Genomic DNA, 19,741 nt, shown 5'->3' on the forward strand with positions numbered 1-19,741 from the left:
GCTGCTGCTAAGCAGCCATTTTGTGCGGCGTCCCCGGCATCCTAAATGGAATCAATTTGATAACAATTTTTTTTCACCCCCACTCTGACCCAAAGCGAGTGCTATATAAATGCTATTTTTAAACGTTTTACCTTCCTGCAACTCATCTCTCGTATTTTTTTCCTAATCCAGACAGACACTTGATTAAAAATGCACGAGGCCCATCATTAAAAACGGAACCCGCCAACTCTCTACAATTAATGGCCATCAAATATTTATAGCAATGTTTGCACTGTGGTGAACTTTTTTTTAATCTCATCCTTTCGGGCAGCGTTCTTTGAATTTTATGACCTTTTAGCATCGGCAGTCGTGCGCATAAAAAAAAAAAAAAAGACTTGCGTGCTTGATGTTTCATTTTCTTCTTAACCTGCTCTTTTCACTTTTTTTTCCTCCCTGAGTTCACATACGATTGCGTGCAGAGTTTATAAATAGAAAGAACATTTTCTACTTTTATTCGAAGCCCTCTCACACAATCATTGCTTTATTTAATGCTCCACCTGCGCAAACTAATGAGATGACTAAATGCTTTCCCGTCGGCAAAAATGATGATATAATATTTCAGGTATATGTATTTTAGCCCTTCATCCATTCTTTTGCACCTTTTCCCTAGGTGATGACGACGAGGAAGAAAGCGGCGAAGAGCGTTTGCCCTCCTGCTTTGATTACATAATGCATTTTCTGACCGTTTTCTGGAAAGTGCTTTTTGCTTTCGTCCCACCCACCGAGTACTGGAACGGCTGGGCCTGCTTCTTTGTGTCCATCTCCTTAATTGGCGCCCTGACAGCCGTGACCGGGGACCTGGCCTCTCATTTCGGGTGCACGGTGGGGCTGAAGGACTCCGTCACCGCCGTGGTGTTTGTGGCCCTGGGCACGTCTGTCCCAGGTGAGTGTCTGATGTTGTTATGTCTGATGGTCCGTCTTGAGTGCAGCAGCAGCAGCTGTTTGGGGGGAGAACTTTTTCACCTTTGCCTCGCTCTCTGTCTTAACACGTTTGTCTGTATATAATAACTTACCTCTGTGCTGAGTCATTGTGTATCCAACTTTGATTTGTTTGGATGTCTCTCAAGTTGCTTTGGGAAATAAGGCGACTACTTTCCCCTCCCATAAATGTTTCCTGATGGAGAGAATCAAAGAACATCTTTATGCACTCAGCGAGACTGCAACATTGTGTGATTTTAAATATTTGCAAACTCACCTATTCGCTGACCCTATTCATTATTCACTGTATATAAAAAACAAAAAAAACAAAGGACTTTTTCACAAAAAGTACAGTAGTACCTTGACTTGTGAGTTTAATTTATTACATGACCACACATAATTCAAAACACTATTTCCTCAGTGAAATAAATGGAATCATCTGTTCCTTCCGGTGTGCCCACCAGGGGGCATTGTAATGCAAACACACACCAGGGAACAACTGACTCAGTAAGCTATTATGAAAGAAGCAGTTATTTTTATTTATTTTTTTTTTAAAGAGGATAAAAAATGTGTTCAAGGGAGCAGTGTGTCTGTCTACATGTGTTGCTTCACTGTTTCTAAATAACTGTTGCTAAGAGGATTAGCTTGACTCATACTGTCAATAAACAGCAAGAGGCCTCTTCTTAAGAACCGGCCATTATGTTTTATCTTTTTTTTTTCACGGTTAGAGCAAGTGCTGAGTGCTCAGGATTTACGCACAGATCTTCTGTCACAATGTGCTTTTTTTTTTTTTTTTTTACATGTGTGGGCGAGGTTTATGAAACTTAGCGATGGAGAGAAGCGCCATCAGCCTTTCGGGTAGAGTGCCCTCCAGATTATATAATAGTCCATTATTTTAGAACAATATTTTCAGTTAGGTCGTTTAGCCTTGCTTAACAACACATTTGATGACAGGGAGCTCCAAAAAAAAAAAATCTTGACTGTGCATATTCACACTTGATGAACGAGCAAGCAATTAAAATGTTCTCTTCAAGGTTCAGCTTTGTGTAAGTCCAAACTTCTTGAGTCGTATTTTGTTTTTGAATCCTCTCGCATCCTATTTTGTGTTCCAGACACATTTGCCAGTAAAGTGGCGGCCATCCAGGACCAATATGCCGACGCGTCCATCGGGAACGTGACCGGCAGCAACGCCGTCAACGTGTTCCTTGGCATCGGGGTGGCGTGGACCATCGCCTCTGTTTACTGGAAGTCCAAAGGCAAAAGTTTCAAGGTTCAGCCGGGTTCCTTGGCCTTTTCCGTCACCCTCTTCACCATCATGGCGCTGCTGTGCGTGGCGGTGCTGCTCTACCGCCGCCGTCCCAGCATATCGGGCGGAGAGCTCGGGGGCCCACGGACAGCCAAGCTCCTCACCTTCTTCCTCTTCCTCTCCATGTGGTTCATTTACATCCTGCTGTCCTCGTTGGAGGCCTACTGCCACGTGCCTGGCTTCTAAAACAGCCCAATGTGTTTTCTCTCTTGGGTTTTTTTTTCTTTTCACAAATGTTTACAAATGTTCCCTCTGCCACCTAAGTCATTTTTTCTCTCTCTGTAAATCCAGTACTGTAATCTTTATTTTGCTGAGCCAACCTTGCATTATTGCTTCCTGTAATCCTGTAATCTTAGAAAGAGTTGAGTTTTTACATTTCTATGCTATATACATTCGATCAAATTCATTCAAAAGCATCACAGAGGGAAAAGTAATTGTGTGTGCATTGGTATTTATTACATTCAATTTTCATTGTAATAGATGGACATTGTGGGTACGGATTTTGTGAAAGACTATGTTTCCTGCACGCGTCAGAGTTTCTTGGAAATCTATTTTAAAGTAGTATCGTTTGAACAATGATGTGTTGATGTGCTCCTGTGGTGTGAATCTCAGTAGTATTTATTTTCAATACGCGTCACTAGTGTCATATTTAGTATAGTCAGTTCAAATACATTTGATTTAAACAAATAAATATAATGAATCACATCGGTCCCCAAGGGCAGAGTGCCTGCTTTAAATTGTGCGAACAATTTGAGCGTGTTTACATTTGTGCGTATGTGTGAGCCAATTGGTGAAAGGCATCTTATCATAGTTCCACAAATGTTCAGTGACATATTTCTTATCGATCATACTGACACTGTGACCGTTCGCTAGAATCACTTTTAGAAAAGCACAGTTTAAAAAATAAAAAATAAAATTTAAAAAAAAAAAGCAAAAGTCCACTTTTGCATCGAGTATAAGCACAATCACTGAACTGGTTTGGTGTTTGAGATGACGTGCCATATCAAATGATGAACTGTACAAACCTGAGTGTTATTTCTTTAATTTGTAAAGCCATATTTACAGAATAATTTCAGTAGAAGTGTGAAATTTCAATATATTGATACGCATGTTTAATGTATAAAAATGGAAATAAATGTTGGTGATTTATAATGTAAGACGCTTTACTGTCTTCATTTAAATATCAATATGAAAGCGGGTTCAGAATTTTTCTGTGGGTCCTATAAACTTGGGAAAAAAGAGGGAAAAAAATCATAAGAATGTGCCCCCCTCCAAATAATTTTCTTTTAATATTTTTTGTTAGTTTACACCCGTGTCAAACATGAGGCACGGGGGCCAGATACGGCCCGTCGCTTCATTTTATGTCCTCACTTTAAAAAAAAAAAATAGAAAATTTTATTAATCTCTGATTTCAAAACTAGTTATTCTTCAATTTGTTGTATACTGTATATAATCTAACGCGTTGAAACTATGCCTACAAAAATGAGTTTGACATCCATTAGGTTGGATGGACATTTCAAGTCCTAACGAATCTCAACATGCGCGCCCGTGGCTCTTCTTGATCTTCTGCTCTCCCCCATTGGCCTGAGATGATGTCATGCACAGCAGAGACAATAGAGCCCACCTCCCCTGCACACACATACACACACACGCGCAGTTGCACACGCGCGCACGCGCCGCAGCTCACTTTGACACACACTCACTTGGTCAAGCAAGCGCTCCACATGCCGACCCCCCCCTCCCTCTGCTCATGCAGACTAAATCGATTCTTATTCATTTCTTTTTTTCTAAGTATCCTATTTTTGTTCCCTCATGACCACGCGAGCGCTCGGGCATCCTCGGTGCCAAACACATCTGGATCAGACCAGATCCATCGGTACCAACACAGGCATGAAGACGAGTGGTGGTGACGCTGCATGGAAATGACGACTTGACTCCACGACTACCTCGCTTGATGTAAGTTGTTGCGTTTTTGCCGAATCCGGTTCGGTCGGCCTTGCGCCAAGTGAGCGATGTGACATCGGGGGGGGGGGGGGGGGGGGGGGGGGGGGGTTATTCATTGCATATCCATAACATGCTTTGTGTATTTTTATTCAACGTTGCATGCGTGCTACATTTTGAAATGATGTATTTTATTGACCGGATAATTTTTCGCTCATATTTATTGTTTGGGTTAATTGTACAGTGCAGGCCTCAAGGTTTTATTCATTTTTATTCTGTCAACATAGTGAAAGGTTAGAATACTACGAGCGCGCGATTAATATTGGAAAATCACATAGTGCGACACCTAGCGGATGTGTAAAAAGGAGCTGATCTCGTTGAGTTACTTGTTTTGAATTATTTAGGTTTGTTGTCATTCTGGAGATGGAAGCGTAGTGCTTTTAATTACATTACTGCCAGATGATTCATCCAACATCCACATAAGTGGTTACCACGGGGTTCCGGGTTCGAATCCCATCTCCAGCCTGACTGTGTTTTTTCTTGTGCTAGCATTGAAATCATTGTATTCTGTTTTTCTTGACAATTTACACAACGTCCCAATTTCAACTTTAGATTTATTTAACTTTGTGGAAAGCATAACTAATTTTGGCATATGTGACCGAAACTGTCAAGCTATTTAAATAACTCTTGGCCATGACAAGTGAGTTTCACAAGCCCATCCCTGGAGGAGATTATTCTTGAAAGCATACCGGTTTTTTTTTTTTTATCTGACAGAAGACTCAAATTCCGACATTTCTTTTCTAAGGAGCTTTTCTTCTGTTGCTATTCTTAGTCGTCTATATCAGGCCACTCTTTTTGCTTCTTCTCAACGTGCCGAGAGATTAGACAAATCAAAACTCTTCATAGGAGCCTTTCTGATTTGGATTATATGGACTCATCAGCGGTAGTTTGTCTATAAATTAAATATTATATTTTCTTTATTTGATTATTTTGTTCCACTTACTGTCTCATATGTAATGTCAAATTTTGTAATACCTTTTTTTCAATGTAGTGCATCTAAAGAAGCGGAAGTAATGTTCTGCTTCAAACGTGCCAAAGATGCAAGCGAGGTCACATTTGATCTTGAACCAATTATTGAAGTATAAAACAATTCAACTGCTATGTTTTTGAATGTAGGAGGAAGTACTTGGAGAAAACTTATGCAAGTGCTTGGAGAACAGGCTACATGCAGAATTTCAAATTCAGAACCAGAGGGCAGACAGGGTAACCAAAGTTCTGCAATAATAATAATAATAATAATAATAATAATAATAATAAATGTTTATTCAATATTTGCTTCCTTGATTGTGCAGTTGAGGCGAGAACAAGAGTTGGTCATTTTGTTTTGTCACATCCATCACATTGTCTGCCGACTGTGGCGATTAAGTGATGTAATTATTCTGACTTCCTCTCAGTCGCCTGTTTTGCGGCACGAGTGCCGATGAGGCAGTGAAACAAAGCTGGTTATCAAAGACACATTTACAAACGGGGCCTGTTAATCATTTCGCTACAGTACAGCTAATATTATTGCAACCGCGCAGACTTAAGTAGAAATTGCAATAATAATCTATTATGAGAAAATACTAACGATTCTTGTGTTATTGCAGCTTTTGGATTGTTAATCAATGGCAAAATTAGCCTCTTGGCTAATTCTGGTGCATCTACAGAAATTGATGTACACTGTCAAATAAAAAAATGACAAATTAATTGTGGCCATAATCAAAAGTGACTCATAATGCGCTAGCCACACCTCTGAGGCTGCAGATACACCGGTTCCCATTTGGCTGCGCAACTTCCATGCTGCATTTCTGATATGCTCTTTGAGATTCTCAACACATCAACATTTGCATAATCAAGGCTGTACTTTCTACTTGATGTAGATGACGTGCATCCATTGCACCCTGCTCACGAGATGTTGAGCAGTGCTGATTCTACACTCTCTTTCCGCTTTCAAATTAAATCACTGTAAAAAATGTACAGCGCGAGTGCTTCTGGCATGCTTCGAAGCAAAGACTTGAAGACATTTCGGATGCAATGACTGATCCAAAAACACTTTGGTTAGTAGCCAAACAGCCAGAGACTTTTATTACATTTTTACCGATTTTTCTCTGAGACTCTTTTGCCCCTTCAGTGAAGAAACCTGCTGCAGTCTCACATGTAGCATTATGCTAGCTTCTGGGGAGCAGGTTAATTGGAGGCAAAGCAAATCTGTGGCATGCATTTTACTTTCTGGACTTGGATTGGACACCTCTAAAACAATCCACAAGCTCAATCGAGGAACTGCATTGTGATAAAGTATAAATATTCTATTTTGTGGATTTTTCTGCCATCATCAGTCTTTGCTATTTGCAGTCACAGAGTGTGTCCTCTTTATTTCATGCTGGCTGAATTCAGTACGGTACTTGCAAAGTATTTGGCCTGCAGGTTGAAAGACTGTCTTTAATGTTTTACAGCCAGATAAGCATGGGCTCCCAAAAAGCTCCCTCAACAGCTTCTACCCCAAAAACACTGCAGCATCTTTGAAGGCACACTTGACAACAATTAATCTGAACTGTGACATGATTTGAATTACTTGATGAACCATTTCAGCCCAACATCATACTGCTCCGTCCATTTTTACTTATTTTTCCCCGTTGGCTTTGTTACGTCGAGTTACACGAAGCATTTTTAATTCCGATCAGTCTTTTACACAGCTACCGGGTCAGAAGAATGACAACAGAAAAAGCATGCTTGGATTTCCTTTTTTGGTATGTTCCTTGTCTCGGTGACGATGACTGTCTGCTGAATATGCTGCTATGCGGGAGTGAAAAGGCCACTAGCCTTCAGTGACAGTGTGTGATCAGAGAGATAGTGGCTTCCACCATGACAAATCTGGGTCAATGTTACCCCCACCCCCCTCTACCACAGGCTAAGCTGTGAGAAGGAAAAAAAAAAAAAGATGAGGACACCATCGCCAAGCTCTGTTTGTGGACGTAAGCATGAGCATACCAACGTTGCCCTTTCGTTGGGTCGGTATCTGTTTTGTGCGGGGATGGAGGGCATCCCCAGAATATTTGTTGGGATTTGTTTATTTCCACACCCCCCCATGTGTCCCCCTGTTTATTCTCCATCATCCACAATTTCCCAGGTCTTCCACCCTATGAGAGATTCACTATGAATATTTCCCAAGGGGGAAATAAATTCAACTGAAAATGACCCCCATGCACACACATGCTGTTAGAATAATAAAATCAAAACAATGTTGCAATTGATAATAAACTTGGGAAAGTGTTGTTAGTTGTCCACCCAAAGATGCTTTCTTGAGATTTATGAACAGCTTTAAAAATCATTCCAAAAATTTCAGCCACCTGTGTCAATAAGACGAGATTTATAACAGGCCTGATAAGACGATGACACCCTCTTTAATCAAAAAAGAAACTTTGCATTTTGAGTAGTAGTTGGAGTGCACCCAACTGGCAACTGGTTCCATTTTCAATGTGGTTAAAGTATTTAATTAACAGATTAATGAGTCGTGGAATCATCATAGATGATCCCCATTCATCAGTGTGTGTGTTCATCAGGGTGGCTTTTCTATTGTGCTCTGCTGTACCAACAAGTCATTAAATGTTAATGATGATGATTGTGGCGATTAAATGGCTCAAATAATTACAAAGTTGCCTTTTAATGAGCTGTGATCTATTTCGGCCTTGTGCTGTGTCGTGCTGAGAAAAATTGTTGTGTATGTGTTGACCTGAAATGTACATCTCTGATTGAACCAAGCAGTTTGCAGCTTTTTATCAAATGTTAGCGGCATCCATTTTAAAGTTGACTAAGCAGGCACAAAGCAGCAGTCTATTTTATTTCGCATTTATCAACATCGGCCTTGGCGTTATCCCTTACATCAGCAAATATGTCTCGCTAAGACTTAATGAGTCCTCCGAGGGTTGAAGGTACTTGCAAGTTCATCACAATGTTTGTAAATAAGCTTTTAAGAAGCCAATTGGCGTCCTGTTTAACATACACTTGCCCTTTGCTGATTTATTTTTTCATTATAACGGCAACCGCCGTTGCTAGCATGCCAAACATTTAGATATATGGAGGAGTTTCTGGCAAGTGGCCCTGCTAGAAAGCAAGACGGGCACATTGAAATGGATTTGGCAATGGGAGCAATTCTTTGCCCCAGTGTTATCCATTAAGGTCAAGCATGCACCAGTAGGTGTAATTTTCATGTCCCATTTGTGCAGCCAATGAGGAACGAATTATACGGGACAAGTTCTTGTTCAATCTGAGATGTGACATTGTTTTCGGTATGTTTTCACTTGCTTCCGATATCGGAGGTGACTCATCCAAATGTGGAAAACATACTAGAAATCTTTTTCCGGTGTTCTCTGTGTTCCTTTTGGGTTTGACTTTACATTTCATAAATAATTAACTAGCTGTGCCAACAATGGAACGGCATTGGATACTGTTTAAATATTAAAGACCAAAGGCAACTATCCGAATTTTGGACCCAAACAAATGGGATTTAAAGTCTGGCCCACTTGTTTTGATCTAAGGACAGTATTGTTGAGATTAATCATCTGGCGAATCTCTCTTCTTCACCGGACAGCTTCCTATGAACCCAGATGCCTCCTCTTCCTCTCGACGAGCGCATAGTGGTCATCCAGCGGCCGAAAAACATCACCTTGTGTGAGGCTTCCCCTCAAGCGATCCCACATCACTCGTCTCAGATCTCCACCTCTTCCAATGCGCAAATCACCCGTGCTCCCCGCCCTCACTTCTACTCACCCACCTGTCAACCTCTGACTTTGGAATGCAAACGCAGACCTGTCCGTGGACAGAAAACCCCGGGCGATCATTCTGTTGCGCCGCCGCCGCCGGGTTGCAGAAACGTCCCGAGCCACTGCCACAGCAATGGAACTGTAACTCTCAGCCCGCGACTGCCGTCCCACACACATAGTATTGATATCAGATTGACTCTGGACAAAGGCGGGAGAACGGGAATCAGCAACTCCCTCGGCCATAGCGCAAGCAGCAAGGGTACACGGGCAAAATGCGTCCCTTCACATTCAGATCCGATTGAGAGAAGAACTGGCGGCGCTGAACGGTCAGGTGGAGGTGACCACAAATCACTGCAAAGTCGTCACAGTCAAGTGTCGTCATCCGCCGTCCTGCAGTTTGTCCCTGCGCAGTCGCAGCAGTACAACCTCAGGGATGTGAAAGAAAAGCCACTTTTTCTCAAAAGACCAGACTCAGAATTCCCCTTGCTGGATCCCAAGAGTTCCAAGCTGGGTACCGTGCATCATAGTCTTCCCTACCAACACAATTCCGTCCCTGTTCCCCATGCAGCCGTCCTAAACTCCAACCATCCCTCTTCCTCTCCCCATCAACCCTTCCAGTCTCACCCATCCCGCCATAGAGATCACCGTCCTCATATTCTTCTTGGTCTACCCTTGTCCCCGGGCACTTCCCAGACAGGCGGCTTCCCTAGTCCCGACCATAGCTGCACCATTGACTGCACCCACCCCTTCGGATGCGGTTGCTGGCGGTTGGTACGATGCAGAGGGGCTAAAGGACATGCCTCCAGTTGCCAAGGAGGTGGCGGTAGCTCGTCCACCTCCTTTTCCGGCGTTCATAATGTCGGCGTGGTAAAAAAAGGAGGCAAAGAAATGGGTCTGAGGAATTTGGGAGGATGTCTCTCCACCGCCTCCACCTCAAACACATCCTCAACCAACAGCACTGTGTCTGAACACCGATCAAGCCTGTTCAAACCTCTCCGCTGTGCCTCTTGCTCCAGTGAGGCCGGGAACTTTGAGAGCCCCGCTATTCTTCGCAAGAAAATGGTTGGGGGGTGCCTGCCTTGTACCCCGATATCCTCTTCCGCCCCTCTTCGGGCAATACAAAGCTGTGTCACGGGTTGCAATCCCAAAACTTCTCACACGGGTAGCTCCACCTGCAGCTATTGTAGCAGCGACCCCATCGTGGTAACGTTCAACCCTCGCCGAGGTAAACCTCCAGGGAGAAGCATCGGAGCACCTCATGCGGCGAATATGTTCCAAGCCAATGATGATGACTACAGCGTACGAACGATCTGGCCTGAGGAACTGGCCAGAAAGATGACCCATTCGACAACCCAAGGGAATCACTGTGCCGGAATTGGAATAGGAGTTGGAAAGACAACTTCCAGGCAGATCCAAAATGAAAGAGCTGGCCTCGTCCGCCTGGACTGCGATAACCTCCAGGAGTACGCTCACTCTCATCTTACGGACCACGCTGGCCGGCGGCGACTACAGCAGGACAAGATGGCCGCCCTGGATTTTATGGCTTGCAGGTCAGGACAGGGATACGACGAACACGGGAGCTCCATCAGGAGGCTTCTTAACAAATCGGACGACGTGGGAATGGCGGGCACTCTTGAGCACAATCGAGATACACCGTATCCATACTCCCCTTCACCGCGCTCCCCTTCTCCGCCATCGCCCGTTTCCTTTTCGCCTCCACCGTCCGCTCCCAGCACACTCATCAAACCCAAACCCTGGCAGAGGGACGGGGGACATTCTCTACCATCCGCCCAGTCCCTTCACTTGGCTCTCAACTCACTCAACAGAGAGCAAAATGAGGAGAAAAGCAGAAGTAAGATCTTAGTCATATTCTGTGTCTTCATACATACAAAATATTGCTTGTGGGTCAAATTCCAGCTAAAATCCCAGTTGAAAATATGCTTTTTTTTTACTTGCTATAACTCGAGGCTCTATTTTAGAATGGAAATCTCTCAAGATGTCACCTTGTCCTCTTCCAGTGCACCTTTCGCTGCCCCTCTCCTCGTCGCTGCCTGCCTCCCTGTCCGACGAGTCCGCAATGACTCCCGACGCGGAGAACGCTGCGATTAGCGCCATCCTGCCCTTCTTGTTTCTTGGAAACGAAAGGGATGCTCAAGACCTGGATCTGCTCTTGCACCTCAACATCGGCTATGTGGTCAATGTGACGACGCACCTTCCACTCTACCACCTCAAATCAGGACTGCACTACAAAAGGCTGCCGGCCACAGACAACAGTAAACAAAACCTTCGACAATACTTTGAGGAGGTTTTTGAATTCATTGGTGAGTTCTTCATACTCATTTGACTTGAATGAAGATTTTGATAGGTTGACTTTATCAATGCATATATCTAATTGGTTGTATCCAAAAGTGATGTCACTTGTTTTGTCTCCACCCACAGAGGAAGCATATCAGAGTGGGCAAGGTGTGCTGGTCCACTGCCAGGCAGGTGTATCCCGTTCGGCAACCATCGTCATCGCCTACTTAATGAAACACACCCTCATGACAATGACGGACGCCTACAAATACGTACGCAGCCGTCGTCCTGTGGTGTCGCCAAATCTAAACTTCATGGGGCAGCTTTTGGAGTTTGAGAGGGACCTCAACTCCGGGGTGACTCCTCGCATCCTGATGCCTAAACTTGATGGTGTAGAGACCCAAGTGTGACGTGGGGGGGGGTAGGGGCATAAGGAATTTGGCTTTGAGGGGCAGGTTAAGAAAAATTGGGGTGCGTTTGGGAATTCGTGCACTTTTATACTGTGAAACGTGAGACAAACTGATATAAATGACCTCATGTAAGTAGCTATTTAACTTGATCATCATCCAGTACGCTGTTTATAGATAATGTGCCAATATAAATGGAAGATTTTTGACCTGAAACTTGGGACGATTGATTATGCACTGATAAAACTTAGCCTTTGTTAGTGAGCCTTGTTAGGACATTTTGGCTAGTATTTAAAAAAAATAAAATACGCCTCAGTATCTTTGCATAGTATCACATTAGAAAAGATTATTATGAAATAAATTGTGAAGCTTTAGTTGAAATGAATATCGGATACAACTCTTGGATGGTGGGATCAGTGAGAACTTGATAATTTGAACTCCAATATGTTGTTCCGCAAATGGGGAGTAAAACAGCCATTTCTAATGTTTACAATGTATTGACAAGGGAGCTTACACGTCTTGACACTCCAGCAACCAAATATGCTTTGTGTTTTGTTAGCGAAAGAGCCAGAATGATCCGTTTTCCAGTGATGCCATTTTTTTTTTTTTCCTTCTCCTGCCTTAGCTGATCGTCCCTACTGTGGCCCTTGTGACTATGCATCACTGAAGGCTTTGCTTTTGATTAGAGAAGATACCAAGATTCACTGTGAACGCTTCTTCTACTGTGAAGGTCCTAAAGCATATTTTATCTTCTTGGTCTTATGCCAGATAGGAAAAAAAAAAAACAACGCCACTGAATTATAAAGTGTCTTCATTGTCAACATTCACAGAAAGATGACAAATTTCGTCTCCTTTGGAAAACGTTGGGCTGTGAATATTTCGTGTTTACTGTTCAGCTTTGAGCGGCAGGAGTTTGGAGCAACTTCCTGTTTAGAGCCATGTAGTATTTATAAAGTTCTTTTATAGAAAGACTTCACTATTTGGTGCACAATTGATGGCATGATTATTAGTTGGCACGTTTTCAAACCCATGCTGTACACATTTGAATATTTTTTTTTTTGCTGGAATCAATTGTTAGCGTTCTTCCAAATTCAAATGATGTTAAAATCATGATGTGTATAGTATTTTATTTTTTTGAGATAATATAACGGACGCACACATTGTGTCCCAAGTGCTGTTGTCTTATTGATTCTAGTTCAATCGACAAATCTTTAGGTTAATGTGGGTTAATAGTCACTAGAGAATGCACTCACAAGCATTTTGTAACTAAACCTCATTAAAATAATCACTAATCCAAAATGGCCAGGTAAGACGAGCTCACATTTGGTCCAAAATATTGTGCTTGACTTTTGCTGGTTATTATGCAAATTGCTTGTGAGAGTTTATGAGGGACAAAATAAAATCATTTCAGCAAACTGGATTAATTTTATCGGCGTTCTCCCCCAAAACAAAACTGCCTTCAGTTTCTTTCGCCTTGTACAATGTGGTCCTCAATGACTGGAGAATATTGAATTTATTTGTAATTATTTTGGATTAATAATGTCAGTTTTATATAGGTTACATATATTTTTCTACTATTATGTTTTCTAATCACGTCAGGTATTTGTTTTTACACGTCATACCTTTTCTTAGTCTTCATTTTATTTGTCGAGACATTACCAAACAAACAATTGAGTCTTCCCAAGCTTAGAAAAACCTCCGTCGTCATCACTCCATGACTTTTATAGACTTTTTATGCAAATGGCTCTGGAAGGAAGTTGTTTAATTTCACGCTTTATGATCTTACACAAGAGATCATCTCTTCGGGCCGAGCAGTCCTGTTGGAGCAAAAGTGTTTTGCATTTGTAAAGCCGAAAAACGTGCGAGGTGTCGGCGTGTTTTTGATAATCTATTTTGAGAACATTGTAAAGCGCTGTATTGGTGGAACTTCCTGTTATACTTGTATTTTTGCCTATCTTGAATCGATGTGCTATTTCCAGCCTGGTTTTTCAACATGAGGGTGAAATCGAAGGGCAAAAATAAAACCCAAGTCATATTTGGGTGTGATATTAATGCTTTGCTCCCACGCCACTACTGAAATTTATATGACCTAGGATAAGTATGTAGCTGTGATCTCCCCTCCTTTCATACTGTAGTCGTTCTATTTAGACTAATTATTTCACATGCACTGTGACTAAATACAATGCTGCTATATCACTAAGACGTCTTTGTATGTCACATTTATCACAAAAAAGAAGTGCAGGTTTGAAAAGTGTAGCAATTTATGCACATGCCTCAAAGTTGTGTCATCGTTTCAGTGTGACTACTTGTCTTCTGTGAAAAGATATTAGGAAGGAAGAAGAGGGACTTTTTTTCGGACATTTCTTCAAGGTGGTTTTACGATACGTCTTTTACTGCAGATGTGCTGATGTAGCAGTTTGTTCGGCATGTATTTATCATACGGGAGGGAAGGCAAAGCTCACCCTGACTTGCACTCCCGTCCACACACCAACAAAAAATGTCAATTCAAAACATCATTGGAGCAGAGGAAGAGAAGAGAACAATCATCCCAGATTTGCCACCTCTGTTCCACAACAGCAGTGATGCAGAAATTTGAAATAAATAAGAAAAAACACATCTACCTATTAATCATGCAGCACAAATATGCAAAAAATGAAACTGATGGTATCACATGTCAATTTTCTATGCATCCAGGAATTTGGAAAATCATTTTTGTGTTATTGTTCTAAGGTAGAGGGCAAGAAAGTGTGTCCAAATAGTTCTTTGCTCACTAGAGTTGGTTGGCACAATGACAAATTCCCATCCAGGCTGAACAGTTGCGCAACATGCCGACCTGCTCTGTGCACGGTGGCTGCTCTACTGCATTGTATGTGACTGACAAACTTATACATTTAAATGTCTTTTTAAGCAGCAAAATGAGTCAAATAACCCTTATAGGATCCTACCAGTGTGCTGTGCAAAACGTGATGGCTGGAATGGTGACATGTTCACTTCTCGTGAACACATTGTCTTTAAATAATAAAATGCAAAAGGAAATGCATGTGTCTCTTATTTTGTATGTCTATTTTCTTTCAAGAAGATTGAAAAAAACATTTTGAGCATCCTGAACAACCATGAGGCAACAGTCTAGTATTGAACTGCAACATCAATACGGACAGCCAATTGTAATTGATGATTTTGATCATCATGCCAACCACATCTGCTTGCTTTAGAATTGCGTAACACAAAGTTGGTATTCACAACTGTGATCAAGCCCCTGCGGGCATGTCCAATATAGGACATATTCAGTATCTGCTTGGAATTAATTCCTGTACAATCATGGTTAACATATAGATTGGATTATACTGCCATTCTCTGCTTGTTTTGGGAAAAAAACATTAAACTCACAGTGACTCAACAAATCAAACTTCACAGAAACAAAGGAATCAAAGACAAAAGCTATGTGACTTGAAATACAGACTGAAAGAAGTAAAGAACAAAATTACAGCGAGGCTCACCTGGAGAAGATGCAAGTGGCTTGAAGGAGCTGAATGGGAGATCCATGGAACATGGCTGACGAGATCAGGTGGAACCAAAAAACCTAATGAGTTGACAGACAGATAAAAAAATAGCCAATGAAAACACAGATTGCGACATACATTAGAATAAAACAAGGTGGAAGATGAAATAGAAATGATTTAGAAAACAATTTACACAAGTTATCCATGGTGAGTTTCACAAAACTGCTTGAGCAGGTTTTCACAAAAAAGCTGGCAAATTCTCTCCAGATGGCAAGTCAGCATCGACCAAAATTTAATTCAGCGGCTGATAAAACTTTATTTGTTGTCGAGCATCATAACCTTCTTCTTGAGGACTTTGAAAGTTGTTTTGTAATTATTGTAACTATTAATGGGACTAAAACGACATCGGGTTGTAATGAAAATTGTAAATGTTGGCTGCACTGATATAGTTTCGTTGAGTTCAACCACATTAAATAAATATGGCAATTTGATATTTGTCACTTTTTGACAAACCTAAAGTTAGCCACTCAAAACGCATCCAGTATGTCAGTGTCTAGTCACCAGAGAATCAATGTCCCAAATGGGCTGAAATGAAAATCTTTCAACAATACGGTTTAATCTTTATCGACATCAACCTTTATTGACTACAACCTCGAGGCAGAGAAGTGCTGCATGGATTCACAATGTCAACAATAGGTTGACCTTTTACGCAAGTTTGATCCAAAATAGCCATTCGAGGGGACGTATTTCACAGATAATTGTTTTTTATCTAAATGTAGAGATAAAAATGAGGATCTATTTACTCCACCAATTGAGGAATGGATAAAAAATGTTTGTTGGGGGCCTTGCAACGGTATATGGAGCTCACACAGACCATCTGCTGAGCATTTTATGTATGGCAATAAAATAATCGCACAGTCCATTTCACTGTTGGTGCCGTTGTGATCCCTTTCAAACATGTTTCGATTGGTATAGACTAGACAATAATACAGTAATCTACTATATGTGATTTTTCAGTCATTTAATTTTGTTCCATCCTTGAATGGACTTTTTGTGAGCAAGACGAGCACATAATAGAAAAATACATGCTTTAGTTTGGTCTCCAAGCAACAAACTATTGGGGCTTCACCAATCAATAATAATAATGATAATAATAGTAATAATAATAATGATAATAATAATACCACATCCAATATGGCGACGCAATTAACGTACTATATTGCGACAAGAGAGCTTTATGTCTATAAGATGTCTATGGGGGGAAAACACAGCTACGGCAAGTTTTGAGGGACATAGCATCTCGCGAACATGGCAGGGAAAAAATATTGATAGACGTCATGCACCCCCTGTTGGTCACCATCACCGTGCAACCCGCAAAAAACAAAAACAAAACGGTAATTCGGTCATATAAAATTGTTAATTTGTTCTATCTAACCTTCACGATGTCCCTAACTCGTGGTAAAATAAATAAATAAATAAATAAATAAATAAATAAATAAATAAATAAATAAATAAATAAATAAATAAATAAATACAAAAAGGCTTTTAGTTATATAATGTGTCTGTCGACTAGAATTAAAATAAGCCCCAAGAGAAGAATTTCCTGAGGTAAAAGGGGCGATATTATAACCCATTAAAGTAGACTGCAGCGGTTCCCATAGCAACAGAGGAGAGGGAGTGCATTAGAGAGGGAAAGGGGAGGCAGTGATGACGATCTGACATCACTACCAACACTATATTGTTATACCAAATAACAAATAAGTCCAAATTTTGTTGCATAGCACATATTGAATCTCAGAATGTGAAATTCCCCAATTTTGAAAATCCCCCTCCATAAATATGGTTAGTCCCGCCACCATCCCCATCTGCTTAAGAAAACCTCATCAATACTCTGCCCCCCCCCCCCCCACCTTTATTTGGCAGATACCACCTCACTGCAGAGGGGTTGAGCCTCTAAATTGGACTGTGGCAGGATTGCAGTGAACTGGACTGTTGAGAGCAAGGGAGCATCCAGGCTGTCGTCTGTGAGGGGTGGGGTCCGGCTACATTGACACTTCCACCACACACACACACACACACACACACACACTCACTCACACTGATACGAGAAGCACAAAACGAGAGACGAGGGGGGGAAATTACGCCTGAAGAGGAATATCGTACGGGTAAGGAGACAAATGGATGGAGAAGGGAGGAAAAGGCAATAGGGGGGATGTCCACAATGGCTTGGTAGGATTTACTTCAGGTCTGGTAGTCCTTGTCACATTCATGTGTTTCTGACACAGGGATTGTGTGGCGTGGCGTGGCGGGGGGTGCTAATTGCATGCCAGTGTTTATTCCTAATTGTGATATAAAATGTGTGGGCCGGGATGAATGGCATATAAAAGCCTTGCTAGTGTATTATATTTGAAACTGTGGTATTGATTCGAGTCACAAGGTGACCAATTTAGCAAGCTGTAATATGACACATTGACCGTAATGATTGTTGAGCCAGACAGCGGAGTTAAGTGCTGTGCCTTGTTTGCATGAGCTGTGCGGTTGATATAAAATTGCTACTCCATGCATATATATATATATTTTTTTTGCCTCTGTTTGTGTTCAGAATGAAAGGAGACACCCCAGTGAATAGCACCATGAGTGTGGGCCAAGCCAGGAAGCTGGTTGAGCAACTGAAGATCGAGGCTAGTTTCTGCAGGATAAAGGTAAAGCAGCACTGAGCTCTTCACAATTTCACAAAATCAGGTCATAAAAATAAGGAAAGCAAATGATTAGAAATACAATATTAATTCAGGACCAATCAGTGGTGTTATTTGCAATTGGTAGTATCTGAAAATGAGCAGTTGTTTGTAATATTTATATATTTGTATTATATATATTTATGTAGATTTCTATTTACTATTTTTATATTTTTTTAAAACATTATTATTATTCCAGTGCCTCAACCATTTGTTGCAAGTTCTATTATTTCAATAAGCGCCTTGATAGTATTTGCAACTTCACATTGACTACACAAAATGGCTGCTGAAGGAATGCTCTGACCCTTTGACCCAGGTGTCCAAAGCGGCCGCTGACCTGATGGCGTACTGCGACGCCCACGCTTGCGACGACCCTCTGATCACACCCGTGCCCACTTCGGAGAACCCTTTCAGGGAGAAGAAGTTCTTTTGCGCTCTGCTTTGAGCTCAATCAGGGATTGTTGATACCTTTCGGAGAAAAAGCAAAGTACAAATGAAGAGTATGTTCAGCGTGCATGTGTGCAACCACTATAGTTACATATGGTGCCCGTGTACAGCCCAATACGAAAGCAACGAGATTGATTATGAGTCAGAGCCATCAGCGAAAATTGCCAGGTCATAAGGAAAATAAACAACATAAAACACTAACAGGCGTCTATAAAAAAACAAATCATTTTTAAATATGCCAATCTCACATTGGATTAATAATAACTCAGAGGATACATTCGAGTGGAACCATTATGAATGTTTATTATGAGATGATAGTCCGACATTACACTTTAAATAATGGCTGTATTCTTTAAAGCCATTGGTGAACTGGAATCATGTCCACCTAAGATTTAGATCATATGTGTGTGTCTGTGCTGGTATAGTGCAAAGGTAAACTAAAGTGTATATAGACACACCACTTAATTAGCTACACCCACACAAATTGAGCCATACCCTTAATTTAACATTCTAAACCATCATATGCCTGAATTTTGTTATCAAAGCCAATGTTTCCCTTGGTTTCTGATTTTGTTCATTTATTTAATTTATTATTGGGATCACGAATAAGCCGTTTGGAATGTTTTTTGTGTAGGTGTACCTAATAAAATGGATCATGAGGGTAAATATTTATTCTACAGAGTGATAAAAAGAAAATAGTATAGAAGTTACAATAAAGGTGCTGCCTATCATCCCCATCTTTCCCAAGAAAAGTGACTTTTTAGAGTTTTATTTAAAAGGCAAGAATCATAAATCTTGCCTTTTACTATTTTCTGCCATCATGATTTTTGGAATCCTTGCTGGATTATTTTCAACATTTTGTATGACAGGATAATTAGGCAGGAAAATCATCACCAAAGAACATTAAGCACTGAAATAAAACCTGTGATGAAACGGCATTCTGTCAATTGTCATTTTATTTGATAAATTGCTGTGGATATGTATAAATGTATCCAAAACAATACTCACCTGGCCTTCCTGCCATATTAGCAAATTGTGTTCTCAACCTGCTTAATGTACACAGCGACACCATGTGGACAACACAAGTTACTACATACACAAAAGCCCACTTGCAACATGCAAGGGCTGTCTGAACATGTGAAAGGATTTTTTAATATTTACAGCAAGTGTGGCTGACTAAATCTAGATGTCCACAAATTTTGGACAAAAAGATCCCTCATTGTACATGCACAGCCAGTACCTGCCAGAAATTGCTGCAGCTCCTTCATTAATGCTGTTGGCCTTTTGTCTTGATCAATTCTGATGGGATGTCCAATTCTTGGCCACTTTTGTGCTGTTCCTTGGAAATTAATTC

The 19,741-nt window shown here is 41.2% G+C and overlaps 3 protein-coding genes and 1 long non-coding RNA gene across 10 annotated transcripts in view; 3 read left to right on the forward strand and 1 right to left on the reverse strand.

The window, feature by feature from the left end:
• slc8a4a (solute carrier family 8 member 4a) overlaps positions 1–3,420 on the forward strand; it is a 13,970-nt gene extending 10,550 nt beyond the window's left edge. For all 4 annotated transcript variants that reach the window (XM_088397681.1, XM_088397680.1, XM_088397683.1 and 1 more), the window contains 2 exons: positions 650–922; positions 2,070–3,420. In XM_088397681.1, the coding sequence (XP_088253807.1) occupies positions 650–922; positions 2,070–2,449 (653 nt within the window). In that variant the 3' untranslated portion in view covers positions 2,450–3,420. The remainder of the gene's footprint in view (positions 1–649; positions 923–2,069) is intronic.
• Positions 1–15,500, reverse strand: part of LOC148386657 (uncharacterized) — a 16,616-nt gene extending 1,116 nt beyond the window's left edge. Inside the window, exons 1-5 of the long non-coding RNA XR_015862913.1 lie at positions 15,399–15,500; positions 15,203–15,285; positions 1,235–1,261; positions 1,053–1,153; positions 762–977 (exon numbers count right to left, since the gene is read on the reverse strand). This is a non-coding gene — a long non-coding RNA (uncharacterized LOC148386657). The remainder of the gene's footprint in view (positions 1–761; positions 978–1,052; positions 1,154–1,234; positions 1,262–15,202; positions 15,286–15,398) is intronic.
• LOC148386658 (uncharacterized) lies at positions 3,928–14,745 on the forward strand. 3 transcript variants are annotated; one of them, XM_088397686.1, is made up of 5 exons: positions 3,928–4,219; positions 7,151–7,251; positions 8,832–10,855; positions 11,022–11,324; positions 11,443–14,745. In XM_088397686.1, the coding sequence occupies exons 3-5, from the start codon at positions 8,848–8,850 to the stop codon at positions 11,706–11,708; spliced, it is 2,577 nt and encodes an 858-aa protein (XP_088253812.1). In that variant the 5' UTR covers positions 3,928–4,219; positions 7,151–7,251; positions 8,832–8,847; the 3' UTR covers positions 11,709–14,745. The 3 variants fall into 3 exon arrangements, with proteins under 3 accessions (XP_088253812.1, XP_088253811.1, XP_088253813.1); XM_088397685.1 differs by lacking the exon at positions 7,151–7,251 and having other exon boundaries at positions 3,929–4,219; XM_088397687.1 differs by lacking the exons at positions 3,928–4,219; positions 7,151–7,251 and having other exon boundaries at positions 7,268–10,855.
• On the forward strand, positions 15,132–19,325 carry gng3 (guanine nucleotide binding protein (G protein), gamma 3). 2 transcript variants are annotated; one of them, XM_088397717.1, is made up of 3 exons: positions 15,132–15,270; positions 17,808–17,907; positions 18,257–19,325. In XM_088397717.1, exons 1-3 carry the CDS (start codon positions 15,236–15,238, stop codon positions 18,383–18,385), a joined length of 264 nt encoding a protein of 87 aa, XP_088253843.1. In that variant the 5' UTR covers positions 15,132–15,235; the 3' UTR covers positions 18,386–19,325. The 2 variants fall into 2 exon arrangements, with proteins under 2 accessions (XP_088253843.1, XP_088253844.1); XM_088397718.1 differs by lacking the exon at positions 15,132–15,270 and adding an exon at positions 17,159–17,370.
• Positions 19,326–19,741: the final 416 nt, after the last annotated feature.

This window comes from Syngnathus floridae, chromosome 15 (genome assembly GCF_059516105.1).
Source record: "Syngnathus floridae isolate MCC-2025c chromosome 15, RoL_Sflo_1.0, whole genome shotgun sequence".
Taxonomy (NCBI): domain Eukaryota; kingdom Metazoa; phylum Chordata; class Actinopteri; order Syngnathiformes; family Syngnathidae; genus Syngnathus; species Syngnathus floridae.